Source organism: Marmota flaviventris, chromosome 1 (assembly GCF_047511675.1).
Source record: "Marmota flaviventris isolate mMarFla1 chromosome 1, mMarFla1.hap1, whole genome shotgun sequence".
Lineage (NCBI taxonomy): Eukaryota > Metazoa > Chordata > Mammalia > Rodentia > Sciuridae > Marmota > Marmota flaviventris.
The window spans coordinates 85,455,991-85,475,549 of record NC_092498.1 but is presented as its reverse complement, the minus strand read 5'-3'; the positions used below and the strand labels follow the sequence as shown (position 1 = coordinate 85,475,549).

At 40.7% G+C, this 19,559-nt stretch overlaps 1 protein-coding gene across 3 annotated transcripts in view; it reads right to left on the bottom strand.

The window, feature by feature from the left end:
* The window catches only part of Snx10 (sorting nexin 10), a 158,323-nt gene that overhangs the window by 74,105 nt on the left and 64,659 nt on the right, over positions 1-19,559 (bottom strand). The window contains exon 7 of one of the 3 annotated variants that reach the window (XM_027932646.2): positions 11,336-12,363. The exons of the other annotated variants lie outside the window; for them this stretch is intronic. Coding sequence (XP_027788447.1) covers positions 12,333-12,363 — 31 coding nt within the window. The 3' untranslated portion in view covers positions 11,336-12,332. Of the gene's footprint in view, positions 1-11,335; positions 12,364-19,559 lie in introns of those variants that run through there. 3 annotated transcript variants of the gene reach the window in all.

The following is a 19,559-nucleotide window of genomic DNA, read 5'->3' as shown; positions in this document are numbered from 1 at the left end:
AATATATAGTATCTCATATAGGAAGTCCCAAGGTGGAAGATACAAGGTTGGTTAATCAAGCAGCTCAAAAATATTTAATGTTGTCAAGAACCCACATTCTTCTCTTTCTGTTCTGCCATCCTCAGCTTGTTGACCTTGTCCTAGACCGTTCTCCTCAAGTCTCAAAATAGCTGCCATAGTTCCAGGCATTGCTTTAAAGCATGGCAAAGTCCAGTCCCCCTACTCCAAAAACAAAAACAACAAAATTGAACTGTTCTTATCTTAAATTTCTTAAGAAGAAAATTATGCCAGAAACTCCTTAGCCTCTTTTGTGTCTCAAATTGGCCAGAATTGTACTCTCAAAACACTTTACTGGCAAGGGAGATAGGATTATCTAATTGGAAACCAATCAGGATTTACTCCTGGATTGTATTGAGGAGAGGAGAACAGGATGACAGAGAAGGAAATAGGACAGGCAAGGCCAAAATAAAAGCTGAATTTTAGCCAGTCTCTTAGTCCTCTATTTCTGCATATAAATCATCCAAAAGTTTAGTGGCTTAATTCTTTCATTTGTAGACATCTGAAAATTAAGTCATAAAAATAGCAAACAATTCATTTGACTTAGCAAATAATTTGATAACAGATTATTCACTTTTTCAAAAGCCTGTAAATTACAGAAGCATTTGAAGATGAAGTTATTAAATAGCCATTCCCCTCTTTTCATCAAAGCAGATAGGAAAATGATGACATACATTCTTTGTAATGTCACTTTCTTACACTGAATAGGACTTCTAGTTCTCTTTTAATTTTTTTTATATATATAAGGCAAGAACATTTTTAAGTGGTGGCTATACCCATGGACTCCCTTTTGCAATGGTATCTTCCACTTTTTGTTTGTCTGGCAGTGATTAGGGCTCTGACCTCATCAGTGGATTAATCCATTTGCTGGCACTCAAGATTGAACCCAAGGGTACTTAACCACTGAGTCACATCCCTAGCCCTTTTTTATATTTTATTTAGAGACAGGATCTAAGTTTCTTAGGGCCTCACTAAATTGCTGAGGCTGTCTTTGAAGTGATCCTCCTGCCTCAGCCTCCCGAGCCGCTGAGGTTGCAGGCTTGAGCCACTGTGCCCAGGGTACCTTCCATATTCTAATAAATGTATCAGTGCCCCTGTAACAACAGCTGTCAGATGATGAGTGCTGGCACATATACTACCTCCCTCCCCACTTTTATCAAGACACCCATGGAATTGCTTGCACACAATCTAATGTATTCCAACTCCATTTCTGTGAATCATAGAGCGCTAAAGCCAGAATTACAGTCTCTTCAACTGACAGATGAAGACACTGAGACCCTAGAGTCTAGAGAACTTTCCAGAAGTTGTCATGCTAGTGATGTTAGTGGGATCTCACTATCTTGTTTCCTGGTTGATCACCCTTTATGCCACACAGTGCTATTAATGATTAACTTTAAGGACAGAACTAACTCTAACCAGGTTAGCAAGTCAGATTCTTTAACAGGACTTGGCGACACCCACTCAGCCAGGTTCCCCCATAGGGTCAGAATTTGCACTGACTCCTCAAGGACGACAGGTGTGTCCTCTAACCTGCAGCCCATCCTCCCCAGAAGTCCCACCTACTCCTCCCCTCCCCCACCACTCACAGGGATCTGAGGTCTCCCCAGATCTTATTTTATTATGTGCCCCACTATCCCATACAAAGCTGGAGCTCAAGGCCATACTTGACAAGGTGCTTCTGTCCCCGCTCCATTCAGCCAGCCTTTGAAGAAAGAACACAGCTGAGGACACACTGCTGGCCATATGGTCACCCTCACTGTGAGTTTAAAGCCAAATCTCAAGATGGGAATCTTATAGTTCAGTCATAGAGTAGGTTTTTGCTTCTCAAACGTTGTTGAATTTTCACCCTTGGATTAATTGTTTGGATTTCAAAACCCTGGAGCCTCTTCTCTTTTAATATGGATTTGTTCCATTTGCAACATTCATTCAAACCCACAACACATTTGTTCAAATCATACATTTCTAAATAGGAAAACATAAAATGTGCTCCCATTCACTAACATTTTTAAACCATGAAAACACAACTAAAAATGGTGCCTGGCTGCTACTTTTCTTCCTCTTCTTCCTTTCCCCCTCCTCGTTATTCCCTTTCTTCTTTTTTACCCAACAATTGCTATAATCCACACTAACGAAGTAGACTGTGTATAGAATTTTCTTCACTTAACATTTCTCATTATTAATAAATTTTGCACTGACAACTATAAAGTGAACACTTTGGATTTATGCACCTAACCTAATTACATATGCCGCATGTACGCATTTCATTATTTACTTGACAGATTCATTCCTTGATATCATAAATAATTAAACAAGAATCAAATATTAACAATCAGATGCATGTTAATTCTCCTCAAATCTGTAGAAACAAACTATATTTTTATCTTCAGTTCAACAAGCACTGATTAAAATTTCTTCATTAGGCAAATTTCATAAACAAAGTTCTTGATCTACTTTTACTTTCATTGAAAATTAAACCTGGAACAAATTATCCCAGGATTCCTTCATGGGGAAAAAAATGAATATAACAGCATTTCTAACAAACCATTGGTATTGCAATCTTTCATGAGCACTGTTGTATCCTATATATGAAACATTAATCTGTGTGTTTGTTAGGAATTTCCAAATACAATTTTTATTATGAGCTAGAAACTAGCACCATAGTGGTTGTTAGTAGTATTATTACCAAAGGTGTCTTGTCTGGTGAGATGATGGTTTTAACCAAACAATTATTTTATAACTTGTTTAAAGAATACTTTCCAGACATTATGGATAATGGTAGAACTCAATTTATCTGAGCTGAAAATTTACTCTGGGGTCAAAGTATAGCTGTTGCTTCTTCCATTTTAATGAGTGAGGTTTAAATTTTTTTATTCATGTATATCAACATCTTCATTGATCAAACTATTCTCACATTTTATCAAATTTGCTTTGGTAGAGCATACCAATACAATTTCATCATTTAAAAAATATTAAAGATTCATAGATAGCCACATTATTCATAATACAAGATTAATGCCAGTCTGACAGGTTTTTGTAAAGATCTGACTCTTTTTTTCCTAAGTGCACATACCATATCTATATGAGATGTACCTCTGATGCTGCATATTGATTACTCCCTTCTCTTCTCTTCTAATGCTAAAGAGAAAATATTATAGAATGATTGTCAGGGTTAGTGTGTCTCTGACCTACACATGTACTATTAATAATTTATGAGCTGATTTGAAATACAGCACCGGGAAACCAACAGACTTAGGACCACTGCCGCTGTCTAGAGTGACATCCATTCGGGGCTGACAACATGTGAACCCATGTTTTGAGATTCTGTTTGTTAAAATGCATCAAGACAAAATTCTCCAAGTGCCAGAGTTAACTGATTGGAAGGAAGCCCTGCTACTTTGTTAGAAATTTCAAGTACATTTATCTCTTTTCATCTGATCCTTTCCATGACATGAGATTTCCTTTTAAAATTATATAATCAGGGTGTTAACTTATAGTGTCTATAAACACTAGAGAATCTAAGTTCAAATAACATGGAGGTATGAAAAGCAAAAACCAGCGCTTTCTCCTATTTTCCCCACGCTTCACAGCCAGAGCCTGTCTGGTATGTCTCCTTCCAGACTGTTTTCCATGCTCCTGCCAATATAGGGGAGGTCGTCTCCTCTACCCTCAGGAGTAGCATTGCACTTGACAGACTTGCTTCTTCCACTCCACAGAACCTCCCACATCCATCTGGAGCTCATTTTTTTGAATAACAAAAGAGTGTTCCATTTTATGGATATGTGGAGGCTCATTTCCAGTGCCCCTACTAATGCATTGCTAAGGTCTCTCACGATTGAAAAACAAAAAATGGTGCCACCTTCACTGGAAATCCATGCTTACAAACTTACTGGCCCACTTACTTGGCTGAGATAGATTCCCAGAAGTAGAATTGCTAAATCAATAACTGAAAATCTCCATAGACTATTAATTAGGCAAGAATATATAAATACTCCTTTTAGGATTTAAATAGCATTATGCTTCATTAATAGATAAGCTCATAACATTTTAAGTACACTTTTGAGGGAGTATACTTTTAAAACTTTAATAATATGGAGTCATTTGGGAAAAGATGAAAATTTTAGTTACATGAATTTCATGTGTGAGTAGCTTTACATAAAAGCAAAATAAAGCCTACATTTTTAATGCTGTAGCAACATGTCATCAAGCTACATGTCTGTATATATTATTTTAAACATCAGTGTCCAAAGCAGCCAATCTTCATTTCAGCAATGCTACATATAACCAATGCTTTAAAATGTGTGTTGATAGAGATTGACAACTGTTCAACCATTGAATGCTTTTCAAAATATATTCAAAGAATTGTATGTTTGGAAACAGTTCATCTAGGACATCTAATTAAAAACAGTGTTGTTGGGTTTATTTGAGATCATCACAAGCAAGTGTATTTGTAAAATTCTCTGCTTTTCCCCTAAATTTGTTTGAAGCCTTCCACCAACAGTGCAATGGTTACCTAGAGTGTCTGTCAAGTTCTATTATATGAACTAGAATATGCTTTTAGAAAAGATGCCTTGCATCTGATGACAGGCACTTCCTATCTGCCAGGACTCAGAGAAATTGGAACATTGATCATTTCTTGTAGAGATTTTCTTTAGCAGGATGATAAAGGGAAACCTTGTTATGCCAAATGACTTACTAGTCAAAAGTAGCCAGGACATTGAAACCTGGAAACTAGTTAATGGTTTGTAACAAGTCAGAAATAAAGATGTTCAACCAAGAAAATGACATTAAGCAGCACTGGCTACAAGAGGAAAGAGCAGCCTGTCAGAATCATGCGAGGGCTGTGGTGACAGGTAGACAATAACATGGGATGACACTGGTTCCTCTCAGTGGGGGTGTTTTCAACAGCTTTCTCTTGGGAGTTTCCATGCACTTCCTTTGTAGGAAATCTTTCCTCTAAAAATGGCAGCAGACCCCTTGGAGGTCTTATTAAAATTCTTCTTCTGTGTTATAAAGTGCATTGTATGAGGCAGATGACAGTACCCGAACAGTTAATTCTTCATTGTATAAAGGAAAATGGGAACAACAGTCACGCCAGTGAGGTGGCCAGGCAGCTGACATATCCAGTAGCGCTGCACAGTAGGCATCGTGAAACGGGAAGAGAACCCAAGGGGAGCGTCAGTCCCCAAGCCCACCTAAAATGGCAGACAGCATGAATCCAAACAGAAACGGTAGGCTATGTAATGAATATTTCATATTTCAGTTTGGTATCCATTGCATCTGCAAATGAGTTTCGCGAACTAGCTTAAACCTCCATAGTGTAGAGTCGGTGCAATAGCATCCTTGGGATCAACATGGTCTTCACTTTTAAGAGAAATTTCCTTCCATTCACTGTCTGCCACAAAAGTGCAACAGTGTACCTCAACCTGCCTCATTATGGGCTGTAAAGGACAGATAACAGAGAATCGAAGGACAGCAAAGAACCCAACAATGGCTCCATGAGTTCCTTCATGTCAGTCACTTTGAGAACTGAATTTCGACCTTATTCAGAATAATGCTATTTTATTTAACCCTGTCTTAGTATAGTTATATCATTTCATGTATGTCTATTTAAAGTGTTATAATACCACTAATCTAATTTCCAATAGAGTAATAGCTGTTAGCACAGTCTTTTAAGCCATTTCTCTCTGTTTTTATTCTATTCCCAACATATCTTAGCTGTATATCAAAATAAACATTTCATAACCTTTTTCAGCTAAAATTTTTTTCCACTAATGTCATTTCAACCAGTGGGAGGTCTCTGTTTTCCACACAGCAGTTCTACATTTAAAATTATTTCTGCTATAGATTAGCTGTCCCTTGGTGAGCTATGAAAGACAAAATCTTAGCCTCTTTAAGCCAATCTTGTTTGACAGCATGCAATATTTACATGAAATAAAAATCAAATATTTGTTCTTTTCCTACAAGCTGTCAGCACAAACTTGGGTTGTGTAGAAACCTATTCAGACAAACAGAATTGATATTTACTACGTGATATATGATAAAAGGTGGATAATAAGTAACACCAAAGATTATTTTAAAAGGAAAAAATTAATGTGTCTTTTAAGAAACCAGAGGTGATGATGTTGTGCCATAAATTATAAGGTGCATCAACAACTAAAATTTCTTTGTTTATTTGCTTAACGAAGCATGGGCTTAATTTTTGCTGCTTATTTGCCAGAGTATTAACTTTAAGTCCATCACAAAGATATAGGTAAAAGAAAATGTTTGTTACTCTAAAAAGTTTCCAATTAAGGTCCTCCTTGAGATCTTCTCTCCAGGGAACTTTCTAATAGTTAATAGGAATGCACTCTGTAGTCAAGCAAGCTAAGCATCCCTGATATCACTGCCACCTAATTAGGGCCACAGAGTCACCACCTCCAGTTGCCCAACTAAGTCATGCTTCTGCTTAAGAAACTGGTCATTCCTAAATAAGTAGGAGCAGTGATTTGCTAAAAAAAAAAAAAAAAAATGCTTTCATGGCAAATTCTTCTCTCTGGGATTTGAACTATCATGGCTGCTCTGGGGTCTGCCTCAGGCTGGGGGCAAATTCCACTACCTTATACTTACTCTGCCTTGAACTCAAAAAGACAGACTCGTTCTGCTTCCTGTGGACAGTGTCCCATCTGCTGAACACACATTTAATACATAAACTCCATTTCCAGGAATAATACCTACCGGTATTAACAAGAAAATACCATCTCTACAAGATTCCCTGAAAAGAAACCCTGTCAGTGCCACTCATTCTACCTTCAAAGACAAGTCTTTGTAATTACTTTCTCCTCTTCATTGCCCTGTCTGGATAAAGCAACAAGATCAGGAGAGCCTATCCATTTTCCCCAGATACCTTCCAAAATGCATGTCTGCTTTGCAGGCTGAGATCAGAAATTTCATTATCTGTATTTGTATTAGTAATTCACTGCACAAAGAGAACAGGGGGCAGAGGAGGAGAGCAAGCATGGAAGCAAACATCAGACAGACAATTGTATATATGCAAATGCTTGCAAATTTCTGCCAGCCTCTCCCTACGTATAACCAAGCAACATGGAAGTCTATTCATCCTTCCAGCTTCTTTGCTGCCAAATATGGTTGTGGGCTTGGAGGAAAATATTCAGAAAATGTTAAACTTGCAGCCACCAGGACTAAATCAAACTCAAAATCTACAACATCAAAGGCTAATGCATAAATAAAATCAGGGATTTTCTAGAAGGAGAGGCTACAATGCAACCTCCTGGCTGCAGAGGATGAAACCCCCCCCCCCCAGATGCCATGCAGGGGGCGGGGGAAGGGAATGGTTGCTGGTAGCTCTCCAGCCCAACTAACAGCGAACTGAAATGTTGCTTCTTGTCTTTGAGGTTTTGCATTTGCATAAACAGCCTAAGCAAGAAGGCATATTTAAAACCAGAAACCGGCATGATAAAGAAAATGCCTCAAACTCAAATTCATAAATACAAGTGCTCACGTTCAAATAAATTTGCATGATGACTGAAAATGATGGCAAGAATCATCATATATTTTGTCTTAAAATCAATTATTCACAAATAATAAGGTTATAGACATCTGCATGACTTCCTTTAGTCTATACATTTATTCTAATCGTTGAAAATCAATAATAATAGTAATGGTTCACACAGAGATATGTCTTTCCCATGCAGTAATTCAATTCATCCTCAAAATTATGTTTGAAGGTATGGTCAGTTATACCCATTTTACTGATAAGGAACTGAGACTCAGAAGTTCAGTGATCTATTCAAATTCATATAACTAATAAGTAACAGGACTGGACTGACTGAATCCCAAGCACTGTCACACTGCTATATTTTGAGAGTCTCCTCCAAAATTGATCTTGGAACTTAATTGCCATTCTAAAGGTACTGAGAGGTGGACTTTTAAGAGGTAATTAGGTGATAAGAGCTCTAGCCTCATCAATGGATTAAGGCTGCTATCATGGGAATAAGTTAGCTAATCTGTGGGAGCAGGTTAGTTAGAAACAGATTCCTAATAAAAAGATGAATTTTGTCCAATTTTTCTGTATTGCATGTGCTCATTTGCCCTTCTGCCATGTTTTGACTTGGCAAGAAGGCCCTCACCAGAAGTAGCCCCTTAATCTTGAACTTTCCAACCTCCAGTAATGTGAATAAAATAAGCCTTTATTGTTTATAATTTACCCAGTCAATGGTATTCTATTACAGTAGCAGAAACAGACTAGAACACATACCATATACTGTACGATGCTACCAAAGAGAATTCATTCTATATCGGGTGGTCTGGGCCAATGTGACCTCTCTACAACATTGGACCCTATTGCCCATGGCTGCCTCCTTGAGACCTTCTGCCTTCTGTATTCTTCAGAGTTGTCCTTCATTGGTTTGCTTTCTAACTCTTGGATTTTCTGTCTGTCCACCCTCTTCTAGATCTACCATCAGTGAGCAATCTCACCCACTTCCATTATTGATTCAGTAAATATTTTTGAGTACCTCCCAGGTACCAGGCACTATTCCAAGTATATGGGATGATACAATGAACAACAGCCTATCCCCCTAGACAACTGCAACTTCCATTATCATGGGAGTGCAGAGGAAATAGAAACAAATAGATATCCATTTAGGTGTATGTGATAATTGTTAAAGAGAATATAAAGTAGGGAAAGGGATGGAGAGGGTAAGGGCAGAGTAGTTGAGAAGGAGACTTCAATGTAGGGCCAAGGAAGCCTTCACTGAGATAATATTTGTATAAAGATGGCCAATTTATCCTCCTCCCCCCATTTTCATCTCTGGGCATGTCATTTCTTCCTGTAGCCGCATTTCAAAATCATCACTGCCACACCTGAATTCATGCTCTTGTTCCTGCTACACTTCTTCCTGTGCTCCCCACTCTGGTTAACAGTACCATGATGCATTGCCCCACAAACATGCACACAGTCAATAAAGATTTAAGGAGTACCTTCCAAGTGATGGCACTATTCTAGGTGCTAAGAGAACACACGGGTCTTGTAAGAGCTGTTTTCTCTTTAAGAAGCTGTATCTAGGGAAACCACAGAAGGGGTGATCAAGGATTGACAAACAGCTGAATTATATCCCAAGTCTTCCATTCATGAGCAATAGGTCTGTCTAATATAATGGGGATAATGCTACCCACCTCAGATTAATGTTATAGAGATTAAATGCAACAACACAGACAAATTGAGCAAGTGGGTGAATCAATAAACAGTGAATAATGTGCTTACTGCAGTTCTTGACAAGAGAAGTACCCAGCAGGTTTAAACAGTGTCATCCTGGCCCACTCTCACCAGTGCTCAAGACGGTAGCAAGATAGCTTCCCACAGTTCCAAGTTTGCATCTTATCCCACCAACCCAGAGGATAAAAGACAGTTTCTTTTCTTAACAGTGATAAAAAGAAAATCATTGGTTTTGATGGGGTCACATGCCCATTTTTGAACCAATCATGTAAAGCTAGGAAAATACCATTGCTCTGGTTGGCCAGGCTTGGATTGCAGCCCCCTTTGATGATGGAGGTTGAATCAGCTTCATTCAAACCACAGGCACAAGGGCTGAAGGGATGGCCCCTGAGAAACACCTAGAGATGTGCAAGAAGAGAGCAGGGGGTGAGCAAAACAAAGGATACCCACTGCCCTCAACTACGGCACCTAGTACATTCTGTCTTGAATCATGGTTAGATATTTTCCTGTATATCTACCCTCAGATTGAGATCCCCTGAAAACAAGGGCTGTTATGCTTATCATCATAGCCCCTGGAGGACTCAGATCAATTTTCTGAATATACATGCTTAATAAATGTTTGTTAACATGAATCAATTCATTAAACTAGTCTAAACTGGTTCTCTAGTTAATTTAAATTCTGTGGTGTCTTGTTCTCTCTTTTTATTACACAAAAATACATAAAATCACAAACACACATATTTTGTAACACCTGAAAAGACCTAAGAGTCCAGCAGCAGAAGCAAATAAACCATCTTCATCATTTACACACATATTGACTTTCTGGTCTCTAAAATCCTTATCTCAACTAGTTATACACAGCTGAGAAAAAGAGCAAGATTCTGTGGTGTTTTTCTAAGCCACTTCATTTTGCCATTCTGTTTCTATTCAGTAAATGTTGCATTTGCTGAAAATACAAAAGCATAAGACTCACAGTAGCTTCTCAGGAGGTCTCAGTATGTGATCATCATCATTTGGATTTTACTACAGTGTAGAAATGTCTTTGGTCTTTTCTTGAATAATTTAATTTCAATCTCTATAATCTTTTTCAAGTCTCCTCCCCACCTCCAATTCTGTACTTTCAAGAGAGGCACAACTGCCCAGTTTTGTTTGTGGCTAAATGTGGTCTGTGACTGAGTCATATAGTGATGTGGACAACTTTCAGATAATCTTAAAGATGTCTGGGTTTGACTTTAAATAGTACAGCAAAGGGGGAGGGCATCTTTGGAGGAAACAGATGACACCTTTTGGCCATATAAAGATAACTGTTGAAGCTGAGCGAAGGGTGCATATGGATATGGAGATATATGATATTTTTTGTGTGTGTTTCAAAAATTCCTATTGGAAAACAAATTAAAAGGGGTCTCCCCCAGCCATGCTCTTCCTTTTCCTTCTTTCTGGCTGTAGAGGGGACTGATTGGACCAATCTCAGAAAGCACACCTTGTGGGTGGCACAGCCTTTCCACCAACCTGGGTCCCTGAATGTCTTCCTGAAACCAAGATTGCCCACCTGCTTTGGAGAATTATCTGAGAGAAATGGATTTTTTTTCCTCCCATTTGAGCCATTACAACCTGGGGGTTCTTTGTTACAGTTTCTGTGTTCTCCAGATAACACTACCTCTTTTTTATTTCCATTCTATTTCAAAACAATCTCTTTTAACAGACAGTACAATCTCTCCTGCCTTAACCAACACTCTCCTTTTTTCTGGCTCTGTTACAGGTCAACACAATGCTAGAAGTCAATAAGTTTTACTATGGTTACATTTTTTGGTTATTGTTCTTGCTCTGGAGGTCAAGCTCAACCACAAGCTCTACAATACCTACGTCCACTAAAAATAACCTTAAATTAAATTGCTCAAAATACAGATCACTGACAAAGCCTTTCCACGAATGTCACATTTGAGTTTGGAAGTCAATTATTTAATATAGTTATAAACAAGCTTTTGACTCAGAAAAGTACCAAAAATTACAGAAGCAAAACTGAGGATGAAATAATAATGTTAAGCACATTTCAAATAGAGAATGAAAGGTTAAAGAAATTTTAATTTAAAAAAATATATATAAAGTACAGTAATATTGTAAATTGTAATATTGTAAGTAATATTGTGTGGTGAGTGGTGCTGGCAGACTGTCTTTAACTGCAAGCGTATATTCGATCACACCAATCATCAAATACAAACAATCAATGTAAAAAGTGTTGGGTGTGTAGGAACACCCCAACTATCATTGGATGCCCACTAACTAAACACTATAAGCAAATCACACAATCCTAGGGCAACCACGAGCTCCCAAATACCTCCAATGCCACACCATTTCTCTTAGCCAAAGAACAGACATTGTCTGGTGGTTCTCTCCAGCTGATGGCTGGACATCAGGGAATGGTGAGGTCAGTCCAGGGATGGACAGCAAGGAGGCCAGTCTCATCAATATTCTGTTGTACGTTGGTGATTGGTTTCACCCAGTGAAAATCAATGTCCATTGGTTATGTCCGGTGAGGTGATGTAACTGCAGCTGGGCGTGTTCTTTGTGCACGTCCATGGAGCTGTGTTCCCCATCAATTGTAACCAGTCATTGCTAAGGATGCCTATGGCTAGTGCCCCTTACAGCTCTTTATCAATTACAAGCAGACATGACTAAGCAGTTCAATGGCTGCTGTTCCTTATGTCCAGCAAGTTAGTGAGTCCCAGCATGTCCCAGCATGTCTATAGCAGATGCTCCTTACAATTTATAAACTACCTTGTAGGTTGACTCTGACCTGTAGACCTGTTTTTGTCTTTCTCTTTCCAACACTGGAACGGTTCAACAGTGTTTTCAGGTGTCCTCCTGCCCTGGTAACCTCACTCCAAGCCCCCTTACACATTTACCCTAAGGACTAAGGGACTTGCCTATAGGCTGGGCTGAACATAGAACATAGGGCATGTGGACATAAAAATGATTTTCTCAAAGAAGTGGTTAACATTTGTCTATTGTTCCTTAGAAATAAGATTGCTTCTCACACCGTGGCTTTTAGGGGAGGTCTCCTTCAGGTCAGGAGATGAACGTGATAGGTAGACCTACAAAGAGGAAAACAAAAATTGGATTCAAGACAGTGTCCATTACTTATTGAACCTAAACAGAATTATGAGTTTCAGGAAGCTATCTACATGGCCTTCACTCTGTTCACTACCACGACAGACAACTGGTAACGGCTGCTCGCACCCTCCAGCCCAGCAGGCTCTACCATCTGTCCCAGCCTCCACTCCAGGAGAACTTCTCTCTCTTCCAGACCAATTCCTAGACTGTGCTGTGGGATTAGGGTGAGGAGAAACCCAGCAGATGGGAAACTACCATGTCACATGTACCCTGAGAGCTGCTGGGAGAAGATGGGGAAGCTGGAGGGGTGGTGAAAGGGGGGAGAACAGAGCCAGTGTGGGCTGGGCTGGGTCTGGAAGTCTGGAAAGTTGTCAAGAGTTTGAAAAGAAGCTGAAGAAGGAAAGGGACATGAAGAAGGAAGGAAGGAAGAGAGAGAGAGGGAAGACAGAGGCTTTGTGTTTTTTGTTTATTTTGTTTTGATATCAGGGATTGAACCCAGTGGGGCTTAACCACTGAGTCACATTCCCAGCCCTTTTTTATATATTTTGTTGTTGTTGTTAATTTAGAGACATAGTCTCACTAAGTTGGTTAGTGCCTCACTAAGTAGCTGAAGCTGGCTTTGAACTCACCATCCTCCTGCCTCAGCCCCCAGAGCCATTGGGATTACAGGCATGAGCCATCATGCCTGGCTGGACAGAGGCTTTTTTTTTTTTTTTTTAAGAGAGAGAGAGGGAGAGAGAGAGAATTTTTTTAATATTTATTTTTTAGTTTTTGGCGGACACAATATCTTTGTTTGTATGTGGTGCTGAGGATCGAACCCGGGCCACACGCATGCCAGGTGAGCGCACTACCGCTTGAGCCACATCCCCAGCCCAAGACAGAGGCTTTTTTTTAAAGAAGTTTAACAGGGTTAAAATTCAACTTCTTGGTGTTTTTTAGGAGATCTTAGCAAAGCTTTAAATTAGTTTTTCAATGACGTCTTTTAAAAATATGTTTTAGTTATAGATGAACACAATACCTTTATTTATTTATTTTTATATGGTGCTGAGGATTGAACCCAGTGCCTCACACATGCCAGGCGAGTGCTCTACCACTGAGCCACAACCCCAGCCCCTTCAATGACTTTTTAAAAGTCAGACTGGCTCTAGCCTTATATGGGGTTCTATAACACAGCAGCAGACATTTGGAGAAAGCACTAACCTATCCATATTGCTAGGGTGACAGCCTCTCAGATACTTCAATTTGCTCACTGGCCATTTATTGAGTGCCCACTCCACCATACATACACTATGCTAGGTGCAGTGTCTAATGAGAAACAAATCAATCAAAAGAAATATTTAACCAAAATATTTCACTGAATGATCTCTTGGTCAAGGAGAAAAACAGTCCCAAGGAAAGCTTTTTTTGAACGTCATATAGACCTCATGAATGGGTAGTGACATCACCATTTCAGTGGCCTGCCAAGGAGAAATGAGAACCAAGACACTATTACTTGGAAAGAAGTACACAGAGGGTTTTTGTTTACCCTTGGGAAATCTGATGTTTCCCAAATCCAAGAACACAGACATGTCTTAATCACCTACTACTCTGCTCTAAGCTCTTCTGCCACAGGAAAGGGGCTTTAAGAAGGGTCTGAGGGCCTCTTATGTACCATTTGATAGTAACTCATCATAAACTCTAGAATGTGCTCTTGTAGTCAACTGTGGGCTGGTGCTGGGGAAGGGAAAGGGGGTCCAAAATGAAATGAAGTCCTCACCCTCCAGGGACTATTGCTGAAGAAAGGCACAGACAGGTGATGGGCTCTGGATGCTGTCAGAGAGGCATGTAGAGTTTAGGAAGCATATCAGGCCACCAAAATACAGAGGAAATCTGGCTGGGTATGGGCAGAGCAAGTGTCAGAGCACAGGGAATATTTAATCAGAGTCCTGGATAACTAGTAGGAACTGGCCAAGCAAGAGGGCTTTGGGAGGGGCAGAAAGAGACCTTCCCAAGCAGACAGAATATGCAGTGATTTCACTTGCACCTCATACCTACTGCCATGCTGCAGTATTATCTCAGATTATAAAGAAGCAAACTCTGAAAAGTGACTTGCCCCAGGTCACTCATTTTGTAAGCAGTGAAACTGACATTTAAACATAGCACCATACGTAGCATCTGCCTCTCTAGACAACCTGGTCTCTAAAGAGTAATCTTTCTCACTTAGTGATATCCACTTATATCTCGCACCCTGGCCTCAAAAACACCCATGGTGAATGCAAGTGTCTCTTAATCATTCTAAGAAGAAATCCAAAGTAGTATAGTTTTAAAAAGATCACAGAAGTTTAGATTCTCCTCTTCAAATCAGTTTAGAGAAACTGCATACAGTCACACACACAGAGTCACAGGGAATGGTAACATATCAAAGACACTGAGATGTCGTGCAGAAAATCAATGTTAAACTTTGCTTACCCCAATGTCTGAAATGCAATTGACTATGAAAACCTCATCCTGTTTTCCTACCCCCTTTCTTTTTAACAGTTGCATCCCTCAGAACTAGTGTTCTAGGGAACACCTTTAGGATATTCTGATTTAGTCTTATTGTACTGATGAGGACACTGAGGTCCAAAGAATTTGGGACCTGCCTTTAAGTAAAAAAAAAAAGCCAGAATCAATTCACCAGACCTGCTTCCAGATCCATACTCTTCTCTGGTAAATCTCTTTCCAGACCCACACCCTCTGATAAATCGCACTTCAACATGTCTATTCCATACCTCTGATGAATAAACAGCACAAGCAGCACAGGAGTTGACAACCTTGCAATTGTCAACTTACAAATCACCCATTTAAAAAAATACAAAGAAATCCCTAGGTGAGAGCTGAGATCATGTACACAAACTTTGAGTATGTTTATAAACACTATTAATCGCCCTTGTCATGGTTTATACTAGTTCTTCCAGCCTGGCTGATATCAGTTGTTTATCTTCATTGCCATCCACTGAAATAATAATACCAATAACAACTTCTAGCTCTCATTTTGCCCTCAATGTGAAGGATAACATTAATATATTGATGCACATTTCTAGTGTTTATCTTTATACATTCATTTAAATGGAACAAAAACTGAAGAAATCACTCGTTAACAAGATAATCAAAATCAAACCTCTGTACCAAGTATTTCATTGATATATTAAATCCCATTATCACTAACTAAAAAAAATTATTTGTTTTGGAATTTGGCTGGAATCAAGACAACCAAAAACAGATAGAGGGTCGGGACTGAAAAATTTTAAAGGTAATAAGCAAATTAAAAACATATTTCTAGGATACTCAGTACAAAATTTTGAGAAGTATTTATGAATAGCAACATACTATGAAAGGTCAATTGGATTTTCTTTCTAGTAAGTTAAATATTCAGTGCTTGTGCTCTGCATTTGTTACCAAAGTCTTCTTTATCAGCAGAAGAAGGCAAATGATACCCTGCAAATGTTTTAAACGTGCAACTTTGCTTATCTTCCTGTATTAATGTTCCTTATGGCAGTTGCTATATTAACCTTATCACACAGCACAGCAAAAGGGAGACCTATTGTGAAGGGAGGGGGGAAAACATTTCATTTAATCTCTGGGACCATTTTTTTTTTTTAGTTGTTGATAGATCTTTGTGTGAGTGTGTGTGTGTGTGTGTGTGTGTGTGTGTGTGTATCTGAGAATTGAACCCAGTGCTTCACACATGCCAGGCAAGCGCGCTACCGCTGAGCCCCAGCCCCAACCCCTGGGACCTTTTATTAACCTAGCAGTTTTCTGATTGTCAAGAGGGGAAAAATTAAAGTTAGGCTTTTACTAGGTTTTCTTAAAATCTCAAAGAGAAACTAGACATTTGCAAATGGGTAATTCATTAAACCCCATACAATGTGAAGAGGACACAGATTAGATTATCGACTAAATGCTCATTATGTGAGTTCTGGGTTTCACAGGGTCCACTAAGAGCCTTGACAAGGAGACAGGAAGTGGCTCCTCCTGAGAAAGTCAATCTCTCCTTCAGAGCTTGAATCGCTCATTTATGGATGTGACACTACAGGAAATCCCATCTGCCCCTGGTAAGACTTCTATTTTCCTCTTCATACACTATCTGTGTAGACATGGAGGAAATTCAAAGGCTCCATCTTTTAATTTCTTTTTAACTTTGACAACAATATGTAACCTGACCTGAGCCCTTTTCTCTTGAGGTGCTTGATAAAGCATCTAAACTTTATGACTGAAATTAATATTTTCATTCAACTGCAAATGCTTGAACTCAACACACATATTAGCTGGGTGAACATACGCCTCTTCTGTTTCTTATGCCAGGTAATATGCTTTTTCCTTTTTTTTTTTTTTCATTATCCCTTTAATGCAGAGCAGGGCTACTGATTACAAAGAGGCAGTTTGACTCCAGCAATAGGTCTTCTTCACTAATCCTCACTGTCATGGAAATTCCAGCTGCTACAAGAATAAGAGGCTCAATCCATATTTGCCAGCTCTAATATGAAATCTGTCAGAGCCCAAATTAATGAGTTCCAAATTCCTTACATCACGATAACAGGTTAAGACTGGTCAATTAATTACATAAATCCTTCCCGATTCATTGTGCGTTTGCAGCCCAGATTGTGTCTTACATTACTCCATGACACAAGGCCTTTTGGCTCCTGTTGTTCCGCAGAAAGGCCCCATTTAAGTGGAGGCTGACTGCCATGGCAAAATGTTAAATGTCACACGTTAAATTTGCACTTTTCTGTAATTGCTTTTGTTAAAAAAAAAAAATTAAATGAAAGCACAGGGCTCCCAGTGTACCACTGTGCAGACGGCTGGAATTGTACTGAATGAATCCTAGGAAAGGCAAGTACCTGTTTTATCTCCAACAGTTCACACAGAGCCCTCTGTAACCAATTCTCTATAGGTAGTGGAACCCAAAAACGCATAATTTGTGAAAATAACCAAGTTTCCTGAGATCTGTAGCAATAAAAAATACACATTTGGAAGATGTTTTGCTTTATAAAAGGATTAAAATGGGCTTCTCTACATGACTTCCCTTGTCTGTGTGTATACACACACACACACACACACACACACACTACCTGTGAACCTAATCACTTGAAAAGAAAAAAATATATTATACAAGCATGTATAATATATTTGTGTTAGGTCTTGCCTTTAAAAAGATGTTCCTCCTGGCTTTGCTATTTGGATTTGTAAATGTAATGTTAACAGAGGGTAGAAGAATTGAGGGCCTAGAACAACTCAAAATCATCCAGGTCAAAGCTTTTCCTTCTTAAAACGTCAAGATGTGCTTGGAATCAAGCCAGTGGGAACTCGACCTGGAACTATAACCTCAGGATTCCTAGCATAGTCTCCCTTCAAGCCACTGCATTTCTTTGTGGGGTTTTTGCAGATAGGTGTTCTGTACCGAATGCAACCCGTTAGGGTTGTTTCCTGAATCATTTTACGAGCGAATAGATGATTCTCTGAGCACAAACTGAAACCTATAAGGGCTGCAAGTGCTTTCCACTGGGGAAACACTTCGGACAGGAACATTTCAGACACAGACAACTAGCCAGACCCAAGGCTGCAGGTTCTCGGGCTGACGGTCCTCTGCGGCCGCCGCACTGGCCCTGCAGCGCCGCCCTCTGTCCGCCAGAGGCCTTGCACCTAGTAGTCAACGGCCGAGCGCTTCTTTATTCTGGGGCAAAAAAAAAGAAAAAAGAAAAGAAAAAGAAAAAAGCTTCTCTCTTCTGTCCCCAACCCAATGGGATAGGGGTTTTGTAGCTCTTCGCCCGTGTACGTACGTACGTACACACACACACACACACACACACACACACCAATCTCACCCACGGCCCAGTCGCACCAGGCTCGACTGTACCCTCCCTCTCCAAATGAAAAGAGGCAGGTTAACACGACGACACACCGGCCAGGAAGGTTTTAGGCTCCCGGGGGGACTGGAAGAGACCGGGGTTAACATGTGCAGTGCAAGTGCAGATGAGAACACTGAGGATGCGGGGGTTTGCCCTAGCCCAGCCGCGTCCAGGGCGCTCAGGGGAACGCCCAGGCCATAGCCGCATCCAGGCTGAGCACCGTCGGTCTCTTGGGCGCAAGAGAGAGCTGTGCAGCGCGAGCATCTGCAGAACAAAGACACGGGTTCGGCCCCAAGCTGGGGGACGCCGCCTGCCTCCGCCCAGCGCTGCCCGCCCGGACCCAGCCAACGGGCGGCGGGGCCCCCAGCTCCGCGCGCGCGCGCTCACGAGACCGGCAGAGGCCCCCGCTGCGTGGAAACCCGGAGACCCGGAGGGTCACGGGTATTCAAGATGCCTTCAACCCCAAACCCTCCATCCGAGGGCCTTTTGCAATACTATTATTTTATTATTGCTTCTCTTTCCTAAGCAACCAGAGTTGTCATTTTAACGCTGGAAGGGGGCCTCGTGGTGCCCACGCTTGAAGCAGGTGGGGCAGGGAGCTGAGGTCTGTGCTGTAAATCGCTGTCTTTTTGTGGTGGTTGTTCCCACTCACCACCCGCCGCCCCCCTCCACCCGTTTTTTTTCCCCTCCCCTTTCCGCAGCGCAGTTGCTATGGGTTACCAGGGCGGTTGCCATGGGTTACCGGTCCGAGGCCGGTTGGCTCGCTACCTGCTACCCAGTCGCCGGCGGCGGCGGCGGAGCGGCCAGGGAGGGGAGGAGGCGAGAGCGCGCGTGTGCGGGACGCGGCGCGGGGGGAGTGTGCGCGAGCCGCTGAGGCGCCGCAGCCAACAGGCGGCCGAGGGTGCAGCCGCTGGAGCGCCACCGCCGGTGGGGTGGGGGGCAAGGCTATAAAGAAGGCCCAGAGGTAAGAAACTGGCAAAAACACAACCACAAGTTATGCCCGTGCTGTGCCTCTAGCAGCAAAGACAAGCGGTGTGGGGTTTTGGATGCATCTACACTTCTCGTCGGGGGAGAAAGGGTATTTTCCTCTTTAGCATAAACCATTTGCATAGTGTCTTTAGACCAGCGTTTAAATTCAGCAGAAAATTGTGGCTTTTTTTTTTTTTTCCTCTTTTTCTCTGTATCGTTTGAAAAGAAGTCTTTGGAATTTCAGAGAAAGAGAAAGGGTCATTAACTACTAGAGTTTGTACAGCTGAAATAAATTAGTGTCCAATGCACTGTTCATAACAAGGATCTAGAAAAGTTTCCAG